General features: G+C 36.0%; 1 protein-coding gene across 5 annotated transcripts in view; it reads right to left on the minus strand.

Annotated features, from left to right (window-relative positions):
* LOC115232352 (ecdysone-induced protein 75B, isoforms C/D-like) overlaps positions 1-16,425 on the minus strand; it is a 229,909-nt gene that overhangs the window by 76,968 nt on the left and 136,516 nt on the right. For 4 of the 5 annotated variants that reach the window (XM_036514926.1, XM_036514917.1, XM_036514924.1 and 1 more), the window contains one exon: positions 382-437. The exons of the other annotated variant lie outside the window; for it this stretch is intronic. In XM_036514926.1, coding sequence (XP_036370819.1) covers positions 382-437 — 56 coding nt within the window. The remainder of the gene's footprint in view (positions 1-381; positions 438-16,425) is intronic. 5 annotated transcript variants of the gene reach the window in all.

The raw sequence follows: 16,425 nt of genomic DNA on the forward strand, positions 1-16,425 counted from the left end.
TTTAATTTAAACATTTTAATTTAATACCACTAAGCATTTTGCCCAATGTGCTAACAATTCTGCCAGCTTTCTGCCTTATCTAGTATTAGTAATATTGGTTTCAAATTTTGGTAAAAAGCTAGCAAGTTTCGAGGAGTGAGTAAATCATTTATATCAACCCCAGTACTTGACTGGTACTTTTTATCAACCCTGAAAGGATGAAAAGCAAAGTTGACCTCAGTGGAATTTGAACTCACAACATAAAGACAGACAAAATGCTGCTAAATATTTTGCCTAGCATGCTAACAGTTCTTCCCACTCACCACCTTACAAGTATTAGTAGTATTAAAAGTAAAATTTGGTTAATACGAAATTTATTATTTTGGCAGGGATTAACTTAGCAAAATTTCTCACCAAAGATATATTTCCATCAATATTAGTGCAAGGAACAAAGTTTTCTAAAAATTAAATAAAGTTACTTATTTACTTAGAGAAATTCAATATTTTCTGATAAACAATTCTTTTTAAATGCCTGACTTGATAACTTTGAAAATTATTAAGCCCTAAAAATACCAACCTGCCTGAGATCATATATGGTCAAACATGAATAGATATATATGGTTCTTAAATTACCAGACCATTGAAGCAACACTATCCCCATGATGTAAAACATCTAAAGCAAGTCAGCCAGGCAAATATGACCACCTGACAGATGATCTGAGCTCAATACTATACATTAATATGCAGCCCTGAGGTCAAATTATCTGTGTCTCCTAGTTTTAGAATAGGCACACCGAATCCCTGTTGAAAATGCACTTTGGGTCCTTTATCAAGGAGATTTATTTACAACAACTTAATTGATTTCACAGCTTCCTGATTATTAAAAGTAGTGTAAAATGGTAGGGGAGGGGGTACAGGGAGCTATGCAATAACTATGTTCACTATACACACACATATACATACACTCAGACAAGAAATACATTCATTATACATATATATATATATATATATATATATGCATTTACATGCATGTGGAGCCCACGCTGTATGAAAGGAAAACAAATGTATACTTTGTGTTATTTGCATACGCTCATATACAAAAGCATTTCATTTTTTAAAATATATTTTTGTCCACTTCATATTCACCCTCAAAAGCATTGTCATAAGAAATTAAGTTGAAAAATTTAACTCCCAAATTCTATTTCGCATCCTACAATCTATCAATTTTAGAAATGTGAAATAATTTACAACTAAGAACATCATCTCTGTCTAACGGAACAATAACTTCTGACAAACTTAATTAAGGTGACATAAATGAATTTAGCACCAAATTTCCTTGTGCGCACCGCAGCAGTCTATAATATAAATCAATATTTATTATTAGTAGACTAATCGAAACAGGCTTGCTGAATATAACCAGGTCCTAAATGGCAAGTGAAATGGAATAAAATATTCAGAAAACATTTAAATTTCATGAGGTAACACTTTCAGTCAACTTGGAATAGTTTGGAGATGTGGTTCATTAAAATATAATCAAAGTAACACATCTTGTAACAGATCACTTCAAAATAAACCTCTGTTCTTTACAAAGAGAAGAAATGGATAGTTTTAGTTAAGCAGATGTCAGTTCATATACTGCCCGATTTAGAGCAGCAACCACCACTAAGAGACCCAACTGTTTTATGACCAAAATCTACCTAGCTGTATGTAAATAGCTATGACAGTTAAGTTATGAGTTGTCAGTTTATATCCTATCCAATTTAGAGCAGCACCCATTACTAAGAGACTTGGCTTTTTTATGAACAAAGTTGAGTTGTATGTAAAAGCTACCACAGACATGTAGTAGTGTGAAAACAATATATCAACTACAAAACATACCATGGTTTGAATTAAATGAATATAAAAAATGAAGATTAGTATTTTTTAACTGTTTAAAAACGAAGCTGGAATTATCTTGAAAACATCAAATTAGATATCTCATAGAGAAAAAAATATTTATTTCTTTACAAAATCTTGCAACTGATATTTTACTTCCTTTCTAGGAGGAAGGCAGTGCCCATGATTCTTTAAGGCATCTGTACCACCACCACCACCACCTCATAGTACTTTTTCATTGGCCCTGAGAATGAAAAATTAAGTGGTCATTGATGGAATTTGAACTCAGAATGTTGAGCGTCATATTATCCAACACTAATGATTATGCCAGTTCACTAAATTATGTCCATTTATCACTTGAATGACAGAATGTATACAAATCTGTTGAGATCAAAGTGTAACTGAACTTGGGGTCTTTGGCGAAAGAATTTAGTGCCATAATTGATTGATATGCTATAGATGTTCATAGATGATGTAGGACAATAAAAAAAAATGTACAAGACCTTAAGGTTTAAAGGACAATTGATACCATAAAAGATGATGAAAAGATCAAGACAGCCATTTTTCATTCTTTATTACTTTTTCTTTACAAAATTGCCAGATGAACAAGTGCCAAACCAAAATAAAACACAAAAAAATTAAACCAAAAATGGAACATAAATACATATATACATGACCTATGAATATGCATGCGTATCCAACAACACAAGTGTATGTAGATGCTACACACACATACACAACTGAGTGAACAAACAGAAGAAAATGGCACGCAGCATATTTAGTTAGAATTGTAAGTATTTAATAAGTTGACTCAGCTCTATATTACTTAATGGTTTGTGGTTGCTGATATGTGCTTAGATCTTCAGATATACTGCTCCAGTCTCTATTGAGTGTTACCCGTAAACAGAGAATAATCAGATGAAGTTGGAGAGACGACTACTTTTATACTCACTGAAAATTACACTCTCACAGGGGCATTCTATTTCTCCTTTGCACGCATGCACACACACACACACATGTGCATGCATGTGTGTGTGTGGCATTTGATGACGATAATGATTGTTACTCGTTTCAGTTATTAGACTGCAGCAATGCTGGGGCACTGCACCGCCTTGAAGGGTTTATTCACACAAACCTAACCCAGTAATTCATTTTACTAAGCTCAGCACTTATTCTGTCAATCTCTCTTTGCTGAATTGCTAAGTTACAGGGATGTAAATTAACCAACACTGGTTGTCAAGCAGTGGTGGGAGACAAACATGAAGACAGACATACACACACACAATGTTTCAGTCTACCAAATCCATTCACAAGCTTTTGGTTGGCCTGGGGCTATAGTAGAAAACATCTGCCCAAGGTTCCACTGAACCCAAAACCACGTGGTTGGGAAGCTAACTTCTTACCACACCACCATGCCTGCACCAGTGTGTGTGTTTGCATGTGTGTGTGTGTGTGTGTGTATGATTAAGAAATTCACTTTGCAACCACATGGTTTTATATTCAGATCCTGGGTGTGTGTCTCTGAATTTAGTCTTAGGCTGACCAATACCTTACGAGTGAATCTGGTAGGTGGAAACTGGATAGAAGCCCATCATGTGTGCGCATGCACGTGCAGAAGCCCAAACATTTTTGTGTTTGTTCCCCAATCACTTGATAACAAGTGTCAGTTTACTTATTTTCCCATGACTTAACAGTTTGGCAAACACAGACTGATAGAATGAGTACCAAGCACCAAAATAAGCACCAGGATTCATTGATTCGACAAAACTCTTCCAAGCAGTGCTCCAGCATGGCCACAGTCTAATAACTGAAACGAGTAATAGAATAAAATACGAGCATGTGGAGAGTAAATATACAAAGAAGGAATAAGGTATAGGAAAAGTATGTATAAATGCGAACATACATAGATAAAGGACAATGGTTATTTTTGCTGTTTTTGCTTTAAATGTTTTTGACTAGCACCAAGTTAGTCTTGATCAAGCTGACCTATGATTAAATGCATCCTAGCAGGACCATCCCCATTTTACATATTAAACACTGCATTATCCAATGTGATTCTCTTTAATTTAAAGACGGTCGTGTGTGGTGTGTGGTGTGTGTGTGTGTGTGTGTGTGTGTTGTGTGTGTGTGTGGTGTGTGTGTGTGTGTGTGTGTGTGGTGTGTGTGTGTGGTGGTGTGTGTGTGTGTGTGTGTGTGTGTGTGTGTGTGGTGTGGTGTGTGTGTGTGTGTGTGTGTGTGTGTGGTGTGTGTGTGTGGTGTGTGTGTGTGTGTGTGTGTGTGTGTGTGTGTGTGTGTGTGTGTGTGTGTGTGTGTGTGTGTGTGTGTGGGTGTTGTGTGTGTGTGTGTGGTGTGTGGTGTGTGTGTGTGTGGTGTGTGTGTGTGTGTGTTGTGTGTGTGTGTGTGTGTGTGTGGTGTGTGGTGTGTGTGTGTGTGTGTGTGTGTGTGTGTGTGTGTGTGGTGTATGCTGGCAACATGCATGTGTATTTCAGAGAGACTTGTTTGCTATTGAGAGAGAGAGAGAGATACAAAGCACACAGATAAAGAGAAAAGGTGTGTACATAAGTAGAGAGACAGAGAGGGTGGGAGTGCACAAGTGGAGAGTGGAAGTGCATATGTAAGAGTAGAGAGAAAAGAAAGAGAGAGAGGGTGAATGGTGAGGGAGGAGTGAGTGAAGAGAGAGAGAGAGAGAGAGAGAGAGAGAAACCAAGTGAGAGAGTAATAAAAGATTAGAAAAAAAGAAAGTGAGAAAGAACAAGTGTAGAGTGGTAGTGAAAGACTGAAACGAGAGAGAGAGAGAGAGCAAGGAGGAAAGTGAGAGAAAAGAATGAAAGAACAAATGAAAGAGAGTGAGGGGGGGAGAGAGAGAGAGAGAGAAAGAGAGAAGTTGGCAAGTGCAACAGACTGAGTTGATGAGTGATGATAGACAGTGAAAGAAAGGGAGATATGTACATAATAAAGTGTGTGTAAGTTGTATAAAGTACTGATTATACAGTAAATCAACCTGAATGTGTGAGTGTGACTGACTGAAATGGTGGAAGTTAATGTATTGAAGAAACAAACTTCTCCCCCCCCCCCGACCCACCTCTGTCTCCCCTTCCCTATCTATTTCTGTCTGTCTGTCTATTTATCTATCTATCTATCTATCTATCTATCTATCTATCTATCTATCTACCAGTCTGTCTTGGAAGAATACTAAGTCAAAGTGACCTTATTTGAAAGTAGGCTGTGTAATAATTCTCAAGCAACAGACTTAAAACAGTTATGTCCCAATTGTTGCAGCAACAGTCAACAATAAATGAAAGAGAGAGAGAGAGAGAGAGAGAGAGAGAGAGAGAGAGAGAGAGAGAGAGAGAGAGAGAAAGAAAGAGAGAGAGAAAGAGAGAATGAAAGAGTTAGAGAAAGAGATTAGCAAGCACCATTTTCCGCCTGTGCAAAAGAAATGTTGAAGCTACTATAATAATAAAATCTATAGGAGGATTTTTGTTTCAACAGTTTCTGAACTGGAGTGGTGTAGTGGTAGTGATGGGTGAAATAACAGTATTGGTGATGCTGCTGATGGTGGTGGTGACGTAGGTGACAGTGATGGTGGTGGTGGTAGTAGTCATAGCTGTCTTGATGTTGATAAGATAAAGATTAAAAGAAATATTGAAAGGAAAATTAATATTTAAAGAAAACAAAAAATGTCACAAGACCAAAAAGAAAGAAAAGCAAAGAAGAGATAAAAGTCTTCTTACTCAATACTGGCTAGGAGATAGATTGATATAAAGAATGGAGGTAAAGGAAAATGAGACTGAAATGTTTACCACTCAAGCACAACAGGGATATATGAAGGGTAAACTATCCTCAATTAGGAAATGATACAAGCTTACAAACTTGGATCACCTGAAAATTGTTATTATTTTACAATGACAAAAATGCATAACTCTTTGCTTTTTTGTTTCATTTTCATTATTTTTTTTATATTTCTTACACAAGGCGTAGGAGTGGCTGTGTGGTAAGTAGCTTGCTTATCAACCACATGGTTCTGGGTTCAGTCCCACTGCGTGGCACCTTGGGCAAGTGCCTTCTACTATAGCCTCGGGCCGACCGAAACCTTGTGAGTGGATTTGGTAGACGGAAACTGAAAGAAGCCCACTGTATATATGTGTGTGTGTGTGTGTATGTATTTGTCTCCCCAACATCGCTTGACAACCGATGCTGGTGTGTTTATGTTCCCGTAACTTAGCGGTTCAGCAAAAGAGACCGATAGAATAAGTACTAGGCTTACAAAGAACAAGTCCCGGGGTCGATTTGCTCGACTAAAAGGCAGTGCTCCAGCATGGCCACAGTCAAATGACTGAAACAAGTAAAAGAGTAAGTGACAGTTTCATCAGTAGGAAAATGAGAGTATGTGACATTCATTCACACCATTTTCTAAATTTATCTGTAAGTGAAACGAAATAAAGTGAAAAATTACTAACAACAGGGAACAGAAACTATAACGTGAGATAATACTGGTTTCAAATTTTTGTTACAAGGCCAGCAAGTCCTGTGGGGAGAGTAAGTTGGTTACATTGACCTCAATTGATACTTATTTCATTGACCCCAAAAGGATGACAGCAAAGTTGACCTTGGCAGAATTTGAACCCAGAATGTAAAGATGAATGAAATGCTAAGCATCTTGTCCAGCATGCTAATGATTCTGCCAGCTTACCACCTTGAATATAACATGTAATAATATTTCATTTTTGGATTTGGTTTGCAAGATTCTTTATGTGAGTTCGTGTGTTGAAGCATATTCTGTTGTGTCTGGGGAGAGTAATTTTCTTTTTGTGCCTTATAATTCAACACACTCACCGGTAAAATTTCCACTTATTTCTTATTTTTATTTTCTTAAAATAAGTAGAAATTTTATCGGTGAGTGTGTTAAATAAAGAAAGTGACTCTCTCCAAACACAACAGAATGTAATAATATTGCTATTCATCTAAGGCACAAAAACATTTGATTTATAATGACAGGAGAATAAAGTTGTGTGGTGGTGTTGATGCCCTTTTCAAGAATATAATTTTTTAATATAAACACATTAGAAATTTGGAAGGAGTGGTATAATTGATTATATTGATCAGAGTATTTTATTTTACCAATCCCAGAAGGATGAAAGTTAACTGTGGCAGAATTTGAACTCAGGAACAGAGCAGGAACAAATACTGAAAAGCAATTTTATCTATTGCTGGAATGATTCTAAGAATTCACAACACTTTCTCAAAGAAAGTAATTAGAAGAAATGGATTTCAAAAATGTGCTTTGTTTGTCCTATAGAACTAGGCAGAATATTTACTTCATTTAACTGGTGGCAAATTCAGCCTCAAAGCCTACCATCACATAACTTTAGAGGTCATCTGAATTTTCAAGGCATTTAGACTGAAAAAACAAGACTCACCTCCACTACCATCCCCAAACAAAATGTTATTCCAAATCAGAGTTAATCCCAGTTGTCACTGGTATTCATTTTTAGATGAGCACACCAGAGTTAGCTGAAACAAAGTGCCTTGCTCAAGGACATAATGGGCCCATTGGTCCAAATATTGAACTCATGATCTAACAGTTGTAACCATATTCAACACCCTAACCATCAGGCTAAGTGCTTTAATAACTAGATACAAGGCTACGGATAAATAGTGGGCGAGTACTTGACCTAGGTGACTATAATATTTATTTCATACTTATTATTTTATCAAGACAATAAGTGAAATAAAGACAAAAAAAAAAAGAAACACCCACAAAATGTTTAATCCAGCACTTGACTATCTTGGCCATCTCCTGTACTCTTCAAGCTAAATTATAAATAACTTTCTTACATAGCAACAAGGTTCAAATTTACAAAGAAAAAAAAATAGAATGTTGTGACATTTTTATTATTAATTATTGATTTGAGCAGTTTCACACAGAATTTCACTGTACCAGCAGGTACACCTTACACAGCAAGTATTTTGGGAGAGGGAAATATGTTCAGTCTTACAAATTTTTACTGTGTGGTGGGATTTTATTTTATTGTTATTCTTTTTGTAGTGAAATCTTTTATAGTTTAGAATGTTGGCTCACTTGCCAAAGTAGACATTGGAGCTTGGTGTAGTCCTCTGGCTTCTTGGTGCCTATCAATCTGTCCAACTCATGCCAGCATGGAAAACGGGCATTAAATGGTGATGATGATGATGAATGTGTCTGTCAAGTTGTGTGCCACAGAATCAAAAGAAACTATTATACAAATTGAATTGGGCCTCTTTTACTCTTTTACTTGTTCCAGTCATTTGACTGTGGCCATGCTGGAGTACCACCTTCAGTCAAGCAAATCAGCCCCAGGACTTATTCTTTGTAAGCCTAGTACTTATTCTATCAGTCTCTTTTGCCAAACCGCTAAGTTACGGGGACATAAACACACCAGCATCGGTTGCCAAACGATGTTGGGGTACAAACACAGACACAAACATACACACACACACACATATGTGTGTGTGTGTGTCTATACATACATACATACATACGACGGGCTTCTGCCAGTTTCTGTCTACCAAGTCCACTAATAAGGCTTTGGTCGACCTGAGGCTATAGTAGAAGACACTTGCCCAAGGTGCCACGCAGTGGGACTGAACCTGGAACCATGTGGTTCGTAAGCAAGCTACTTACCACACAGTCACTCCTATGCCTATATATAACTAGACCTAGTTATATTTTTTTTAAATTTGTTTATAAAATTGTGAGGTAGACTTTGCCTTTCAGGGTCAATAAAATAAGTACCAGTTGAGCACTGAGGTCAATGTAATCAACTTACCCCACCCTAGCTTTATGCCAACATTTGAAACTAATATTAACTGATAGAAGCCTTACAAAGTTGTGAACCCAAGTATGAATTTTATGATATCATCTAACACCCCTCCCCTCAAAATTGCTAGCCTTGTGCCAAAATTAGACTGAATTGCTGCCACCACCACCACCATCATTATAATAAGCACTGTCAAGTTTGTAGATTAACAGAAAATAGAGTGTGCCAGATTAAATGACTTTTGGTATTTAGTTTCATCCCTCTACAGCCTAAATTCAGATCCTATTAGGGTTAACAGAAAAATGAATGCAAAACCAGTCAATTTGTGGGTGGAATTTAGTCAACTGCACCCTTTCCCCTTTATAATTTAGTGGCATTGGGCAACTGTAAGAAATAACTATTGTTATAGTGCAGTCATATCACCAAATACTGGGTTAATAGATTTATTTGTAACATAGATACACACAATAGGCAATATCACCTATTAATTCTCACTAGGTTTCATTTAACTGCAGTTAGGCTGTGCAACATAATATTCTGGTATTAATTAATAAAAAATCTGTTAAGAGGTTGCAAGTGAGGTGTCAAATTTATAACCTAACTCCTCTTCCACAACCACCACCTCAATTTTCCCTCCTCTATAATACATCTAAGAACTAACTAGATGATTCCAAATACTAGTCATCTGTTTGTTTTATTAATGTATTTTATGTGCTTAACAGCCACTGATAACCAAATAGTTCAGAGTATGCATAAGGATACATACATATATGTAGACACACATCAATGTAAGCTGATGTTTGTTAGAGAGGATTGCAGAAGATATACACCAGTTAAGAATGCACCTGAAGTATGTCTCTAGTTTTTTTTTTTTAGTTATAAATGTTACTACCAACACTCCATCACCACCTCCAACAACAACTATAACAACTACTTGCATGCTTCAAGAGTTTTGGGGCTCAAATCCACCACAAGCTTTTTACTATGTATTCAGGTTATATTGAATGACCGGAAACCTTTCTGCCCATATCCTCAAGGGCTGGGTGGAAGGAAAACAGGATTGAAGGTGAGAAAGAATAGAGTGGTGACGTCAAAGACTGATGGAGAGTATGGCTACACCATGAGATTAAGAATGTGCTGAGGAGTGGTGGCTGTATCGAGCCCCCACCCCCAACTCTTAGCTATGAAGAAGAAAATATTCATTCATCCGTTTTACCTTAGCTAATAGGAATGGGCTATAATTATCTGGGAATGTTACTTCAGCAAAACTGACATCCTATTCAAACTTGTCTTATTTACTTAATGCTATGATAAAATAAAAAATGAAGATGAACATTGTACTCAGCTTTCCCACCCCATCATCATGTCACCACAACCATTACCTGGTTAAGACAACATATTACATTAATATTAAGAATGGTTTTTAAAAGGGTTATTACACAAGACAGAAGAGAAAAGACAATATTTAATATTTATTGTTAATTGGATTATTCTAAGAGCAAGAGTGAGAGAATTGGTACCTTTATAGTATTTAGTTTCATACCTGTACATTCTGATTTTAAAATCTCAGAGAGATAATTTTACATTTCAGCTCAGAGTCCAGAAAATTAACCCCGAATATTTAGTGGGGTTACTTTTATTAAATGGCTTTTTTTTTAGAGAATGTAATGTAGCACCTGTGATCCTTATTTAAGGCTTCTGAGACTGGTGAGAGGAAGAGAAGTTACCTTTAACCTGGTGACCTGACCTGAATGCATGCATCAGAGTGAACGCTGCTAAAAGTAACTAAGGACCAGGTGGTGGCAGTTAAACCAGGTGAGAGATTAGGTCTTTCACTCAAGAATAGGTATAGCCATCTGACAGGTTTCCAGTTTTTGCCTTCCAACTTTCACTCACAAGACTGATTACCAAAGTTGTCACTTGATAAGATCGATCCTGAAACCACAGAAGTGAAAAGCTATCTTCTTAGCTACTCAGCTCAGTCTGCACACTGAACCCTCCCTGACAACTTTGTGACCTTGCACTTCTAAGAAATGTTTAATTGGATTTGGCAGAATTGTTAGTGTCAGCCTGAAGGTATTTGTCTGACTTTATATGTTCTGAATTCAAACCCACCCAAGTTAACTGAAATCTTTCATCTCTCCAGGCTTGATAAAATAAAAAATTAATCAAGTACCAGGATTGATTTAACAACCCTTCTCTACTAAATTTTTGACTTTGTATCTATGCTAGAACTAATTAGTCAGGGTGTAGATTGGTGGTAGAATCATCAGTGTCAGACGAAATGTCTTGCAGTATTTATTCAAGCTCTTTATGTTTTAAATTCAAATCTCATTGAAGTCAACTTCACTGTTTGTCCTTTTGGGTCAACAAAATGAAACACTAGTCAAGTACTGGGAGTGAGAGGTCAATGGCTTCATCTTCTTTCCCTCAGTTCAAAATTGCTTCCCTTGTGCCCAGATCAGAAACATGCACTTATAGCCTAAAAAAAAATCATTATTATTATTATTATTATTATTATTATTATTTTAAGGCGGTGAGCTGGCAGAACCATTAGCATGCCAGGTGAAATTCTTAGTGGTATTTCACCTGTCTTTACGTTCTGGGTTCAAATTTGCCTTTCACCCTTTTGGAGTTGATAAAATAAGTACCAGTTGCATACTGGGGTTAATCTAATCAACTGAATCCCCCCTCCACCAAATTGTGGCTATAGTAGAAAGGATTATTATTATTTTTAATAAAATTCAATTTCCATTATTGTAAAATATTTTGTTGCTATCTTCTGAGTAAAATATTTCATTGCTATCTTCTAACTGGAAATGATTAATTTAAATTGAAGGTTTCAATAAAATTTTTGTAATTCAAAACTTATTTGCTGGGCATTATGCCATTAATACCAGAATGCATGTTGGGCAAAATGCTTAGTGGCATTTCGTCCATCTACGTTCAAATTCCTCTGAGGTCAACTTTGCCTTTTATCCTTTCAATGTTGATAAAATAAATACCGGTTGATCACTTGAGATTAATGTAATTGACTTGTACTAAAATTAGAAGTCATGCTGAGCAACATTTATTTTGGCTTTACATTCTGAGTTCAAATTCCACTGAGGTCAACTTTGTCTTTCGTTTTTTCAGGGTCAATAGAATGAAGTACCAGTCAAGTACTGGGGTCGATGTAATTGACTAACTTCAGTCCCTAAATTTCAGACCTTTTGCTTATACTAGAAATAACTATTATTGAACAAAATGTTCAGCAGCATCTCTTCCAGCTATTTAAATTCTTAGGTCAACTTTGTCTTTCATCAATTCAGGGTCAATAAAATGAAGTATCAGTCAAGTACAGGGGTCAATGTAATTGACTAAACCTCTTCCCCTTAAAATTACTTGCCTTACACTAAAATTTGTAACAATTATCATCATCATCTTTATTATCAAGGAAAGCTGGCAGAATTGTTACCATGCCAGACAAACTGCTTTGTGGCATTTCATCCGTCTCTACATTCTGAGTTCAAATTCTGCTGATTTAACTTTGCCTTTCATCCTTTTGAGGGTTGATGAAATAAGTACCTGTTGAGCTGAAGGGGAGGGGGAAGTCAATGCAATGGACAAGTCCCCACCCCACTAAATAATTTCAGGCCTTGTGCCTGTAATAGAAACCACCACCATCATCATCATTGAGTGAGGGAGCAGTGCATGCCATCAAAGTAACACTGGTGTACAAATATATGAAGCCCAGTATACTCATCATAACTACCTGTGTGTGACATGGTGATCTTATATGAAAATAAACAGTGCATGACCTTGCAGGTGGGACCCAGTTAGAATTTTCATCAGGTTGAATAGTCCACCCCGCTCAATAGGTCCCTGAATAAGGGTTGTTTATGGATGATGAACAACACACCAATGTTTCCAGAGATGAATTATCCAAATCCCAAAGAATCTCGCTCAAGACATGGCATGATGCTCCCCAATTATTTCTGCCCATGATCAAAGATGCACATATCGTCAGCCACTAAGGATCAAGCAACTGACAAGCAAATACATAGTAGTGGGCAGAATATTTGCTGTAGCGCATCTTTTATACCAAGATAAAACAACGTACATGATAACACTTCCAATCAGTTAAGATCAGAAGCCATGAGAGCCACTGCCTGGTTTATTATTATTGTTATCATTATTATTACCTCTGCCTTTGCTAAGGCAAAGGTAATAATAATGTTTTTCAATCGTGTTTTCTTGTTTGTCTGTGGAGAAGATATCTCAAGAACCGCTGGATGGATTCAGATGAAACTTTCAGGGATGTTTGGCCTCATGACCCGCATGAACTGATAGACTTTGGGATCAATTCGGTACCAGACAAGGATTCTGGATTATTTTTCTGTTATTTTACTTCACTTTTGAGAGTGGTTGGGTTCATTTTTAGTATTCTCATTTGTGAGAGGAGTCAAGTTTATTTCAGATATTCTCATTTTAAAAATCATTTCTGGCTAATAGTTGAAAGGAAGTTGGTGTTGCCTTGGCAGAGCTTTGCACTCTCTGAGAGCTATTATTATCATTATTATTATTATTATTTGGGCAGTGGAGTGTCTCTAATGTAGGAGAACCAGTGTAAGTGTGCCTTGCAGTATTCTCTTTTATTCTTCTTAATGTCCGAGTTCAATAACCTGCCATGGTTGATATTGCCTCTCATCTCCACATAGTTTCTCAACCCAACCTTTTACACTGCACTTGTGCTAATCTCAGTATTCTTTATTTGCAACACAAAACAATAATATTTATTATTTTTAAATATAAAAAGAATTATACTTGCAAAATAAAAAGTAAAAACAGAGAAATTAATTAAATAAAATAAATTATACAGTATGTTCTATTGGTGAGCCAAGAGGAGAAGGAAATTAATGTTTTAGACAGAACATTATTTGAAATGTTACTTTTTTTTTCTTCTCCCTTAGGGCATACTGACACACACAATTTTATGAGCATTTTTTTTTTCATTCTCTACTGAATTAATTCTTGTCAAATGTAGACATACACAAAAGTCTCCTGGAATTTGAATGATTATGTTATTTTAACTGTGGCTGTTGATGTTGATGTTGTTGTAAGTGATGCGGTTGTTATTTCATCAGATTGGAATATAAAAATATTTGATAAAAAGTCTAACTTGAAGCATGATCATGACAAAAAGAAAATGTATTTAGCTTGGAGTTCTTCAGAGAAAACTGGAGATGAGAAAATGAAAAGAACAAGAAAAAGAGAAAATGAAAAGAAAATTTGTTCGATCATGCAGTTAAAACATAAAAAAAAACATGCCTTATATAATTCTAAAGAAATAAAATATAAAAAACAAAAAAGTATATGCATGAATGTGTGTGTGTATGTATGTATATATATATATATATATATATATATATATATATATATATATGTGTGTGTGTGTGTGTGTGTAGTATCATAAAGAGTTAGATATAAGACAACAGTCAGTAGCCTGTTTATGTAATATAAGGAGAATGAATGATTAAATAAGCTGTGGATGGTTTATCTGTCTAGGTTGAAGGTTTGTCTTTTAGTAATGCTATAACATTGTCTTGGGGCAAATTTCACTCTCAGATGCTTATCTGTAAATAAGTAACATGAGGTAGTATGGTTTAGTTGTTGCTGGAAACAAATCATTCCATGGGTAACTAAAGAAAAACAGGAGTACCAACAGTGGCTTTAACTTTTACTTGTTTCAGTCATTGGATGGTAGATTCGAAGGGTTTAGTCAAACAAATCGACCCCAGTACTTAGTTTTATTGTTTTTAAATCTGGCACTTATTCTAAAGACCTCTTTTGCTGGACTGCTAAGATACAGGCACTGTAAACAAACCAACACCAATTGTCAGGTGGTAATGATGGTGGAGAACAAACACACACACACACACACACACACACACACACACACACACATACATACATACATACATACATACATACATACATACATACATACATGCATGCATGACAAGCTTCTACACAGTTTCTAGCAACCAAATCCACTCAAAAGGCATAGGTTGGCCCAAGGATATAGCAGAAGACACCTACCCAAGATGCTGCACTGTGTGTCTGAACCTGAAACTATGTGGTTGGAAAGCAAGCTTTTTAATCATTCAGCCACACCTGTGCCTTTTATGAAAAATTTGCCAAACAAAAAAAAAAACATCACCCCTATGATTACTTTCAGTAGTAAGTCCCAAAGCACATTAGATTAGAAAGGAACCAGTAAGCCCTCTTCTTTACTATTATATCTACAAGAGAAAATAAATATAATGCTGAGGGTTAACTGAGCACTTACCTGATTTACAATGCTATACTGACTTTGCAATATCTATTACGACAAGGTGGACTAGACCAAACACTTAAGAATTAAGTACTGCTTTGGCTACAGACACAACGAAAAGGTAACAGGGCCTAAACTTCTGACCACTGAGCTTCTTACCCAATACCTTGTCAACTGATCCCTTTGTTTCTTTAGGAATTATAAATATATAGAAACTCAACCTAACATGCTACTTGCTTTAAAACCACCTCCTGGCCCTTCCATGGTAGCTTTTAGCCTACTTTACTTTGTTACAAAACATTCACATCAGATCTTTAGTTTTCTCCATTCCTTTATAATCTATTAGTTTTCTTCGTGCCTTTATAATCTAATGGGACTTTAGACCTCCTCCTCCTGCTGCTGCTACTGCCGCTGCCACCACCACCATCACTACTACTCATTGAGGTGTTGTGCTTCTGTGGCATATTTTTCATAGTGTTGTCCTGTACATGTTCAGGTTGGACATCAGCTATATCAAACACAATTATCTAGGAGGGCCTGAAAACAAGTTCTGCCTCTCCTTTTCTGACTAATGTATAACTTTCCATCCAAACAACAATTTAGGATTGAATAGTTGGCACTAAACTGCAATTATCTTCCCAGTTCTTCAATTTTACTATGATTTGGGAGAATGAGTTAGTTATTTCTCTTCTAACATTTATGATACAATCCCATACTTATTTCTTCATCAAATAAATAAACTGCTATAGTTATTAGATATGAAATTTTTTAGTGAAGGTGCAGTATGAAACTAATAAAAGATTATTAAGAACTGATGAAGAAATTCTTTTACTTTTTTTTTTACCACATTAGCATTTAGCTGGAAGTTTTTCCTTTTCAAACATGAATTTGGAAATTTAAACATTAGTGAAATTTTTTTTTTTTTTTTAAAGCTAGATACCATTTTACCACTGCTAAATTATGTAGTAAGACAGGCAACATGTGAGCAAGGCAAAGTTGAAGAAAGCAGAGTTATAAAGTTATGTGCTCTGCTTGGGGATAGTATAGGGGAGTGAATCTCAAGAGAAGAGCTAGGCATAATTGTAAGGTTTGAACTGGTGACCATGTAGTTAGTAATCTAGCACCTTAACCTTTACACACCGTTCTGCCCTGAGGATCAGTACAGGAAAATATTTCGCTGCCAACTTTGAGAAAAGTCTGCTAATTGGGTGAATACTGTCTGATAATGCATGAAGTTACATGAAATTTACTGACGTCAATAAGTCAGAAGTCACTAGTGTAAGATTAGCATGATGATGATGATGATTATGAACTGATTTACATTATCATCATCATCATTACCATCATTATTATCATAAAAAATATATATACTTGTGTCTACAATGGTTCTTCACATGCTGCTGAGAATGTACAGATTCCAAACAATGAGATAACATAGCAGAGTAAAGAGGAACA

The sequence above is a fragment of the Octopus sinensis genome, linkage group LG2 (genome assembly GCF_006345805.1).
Source record: "Octopus sinensis linkage group LG2, ASM634580v1, whole genome shotgun sequence".
NCBI classification, from domain to species: Eukaryota; Metazoa; Mollusca; class Cephalopoda; order Octopoda; family Octopodidae; genus Octopus; species Octopus sinensis.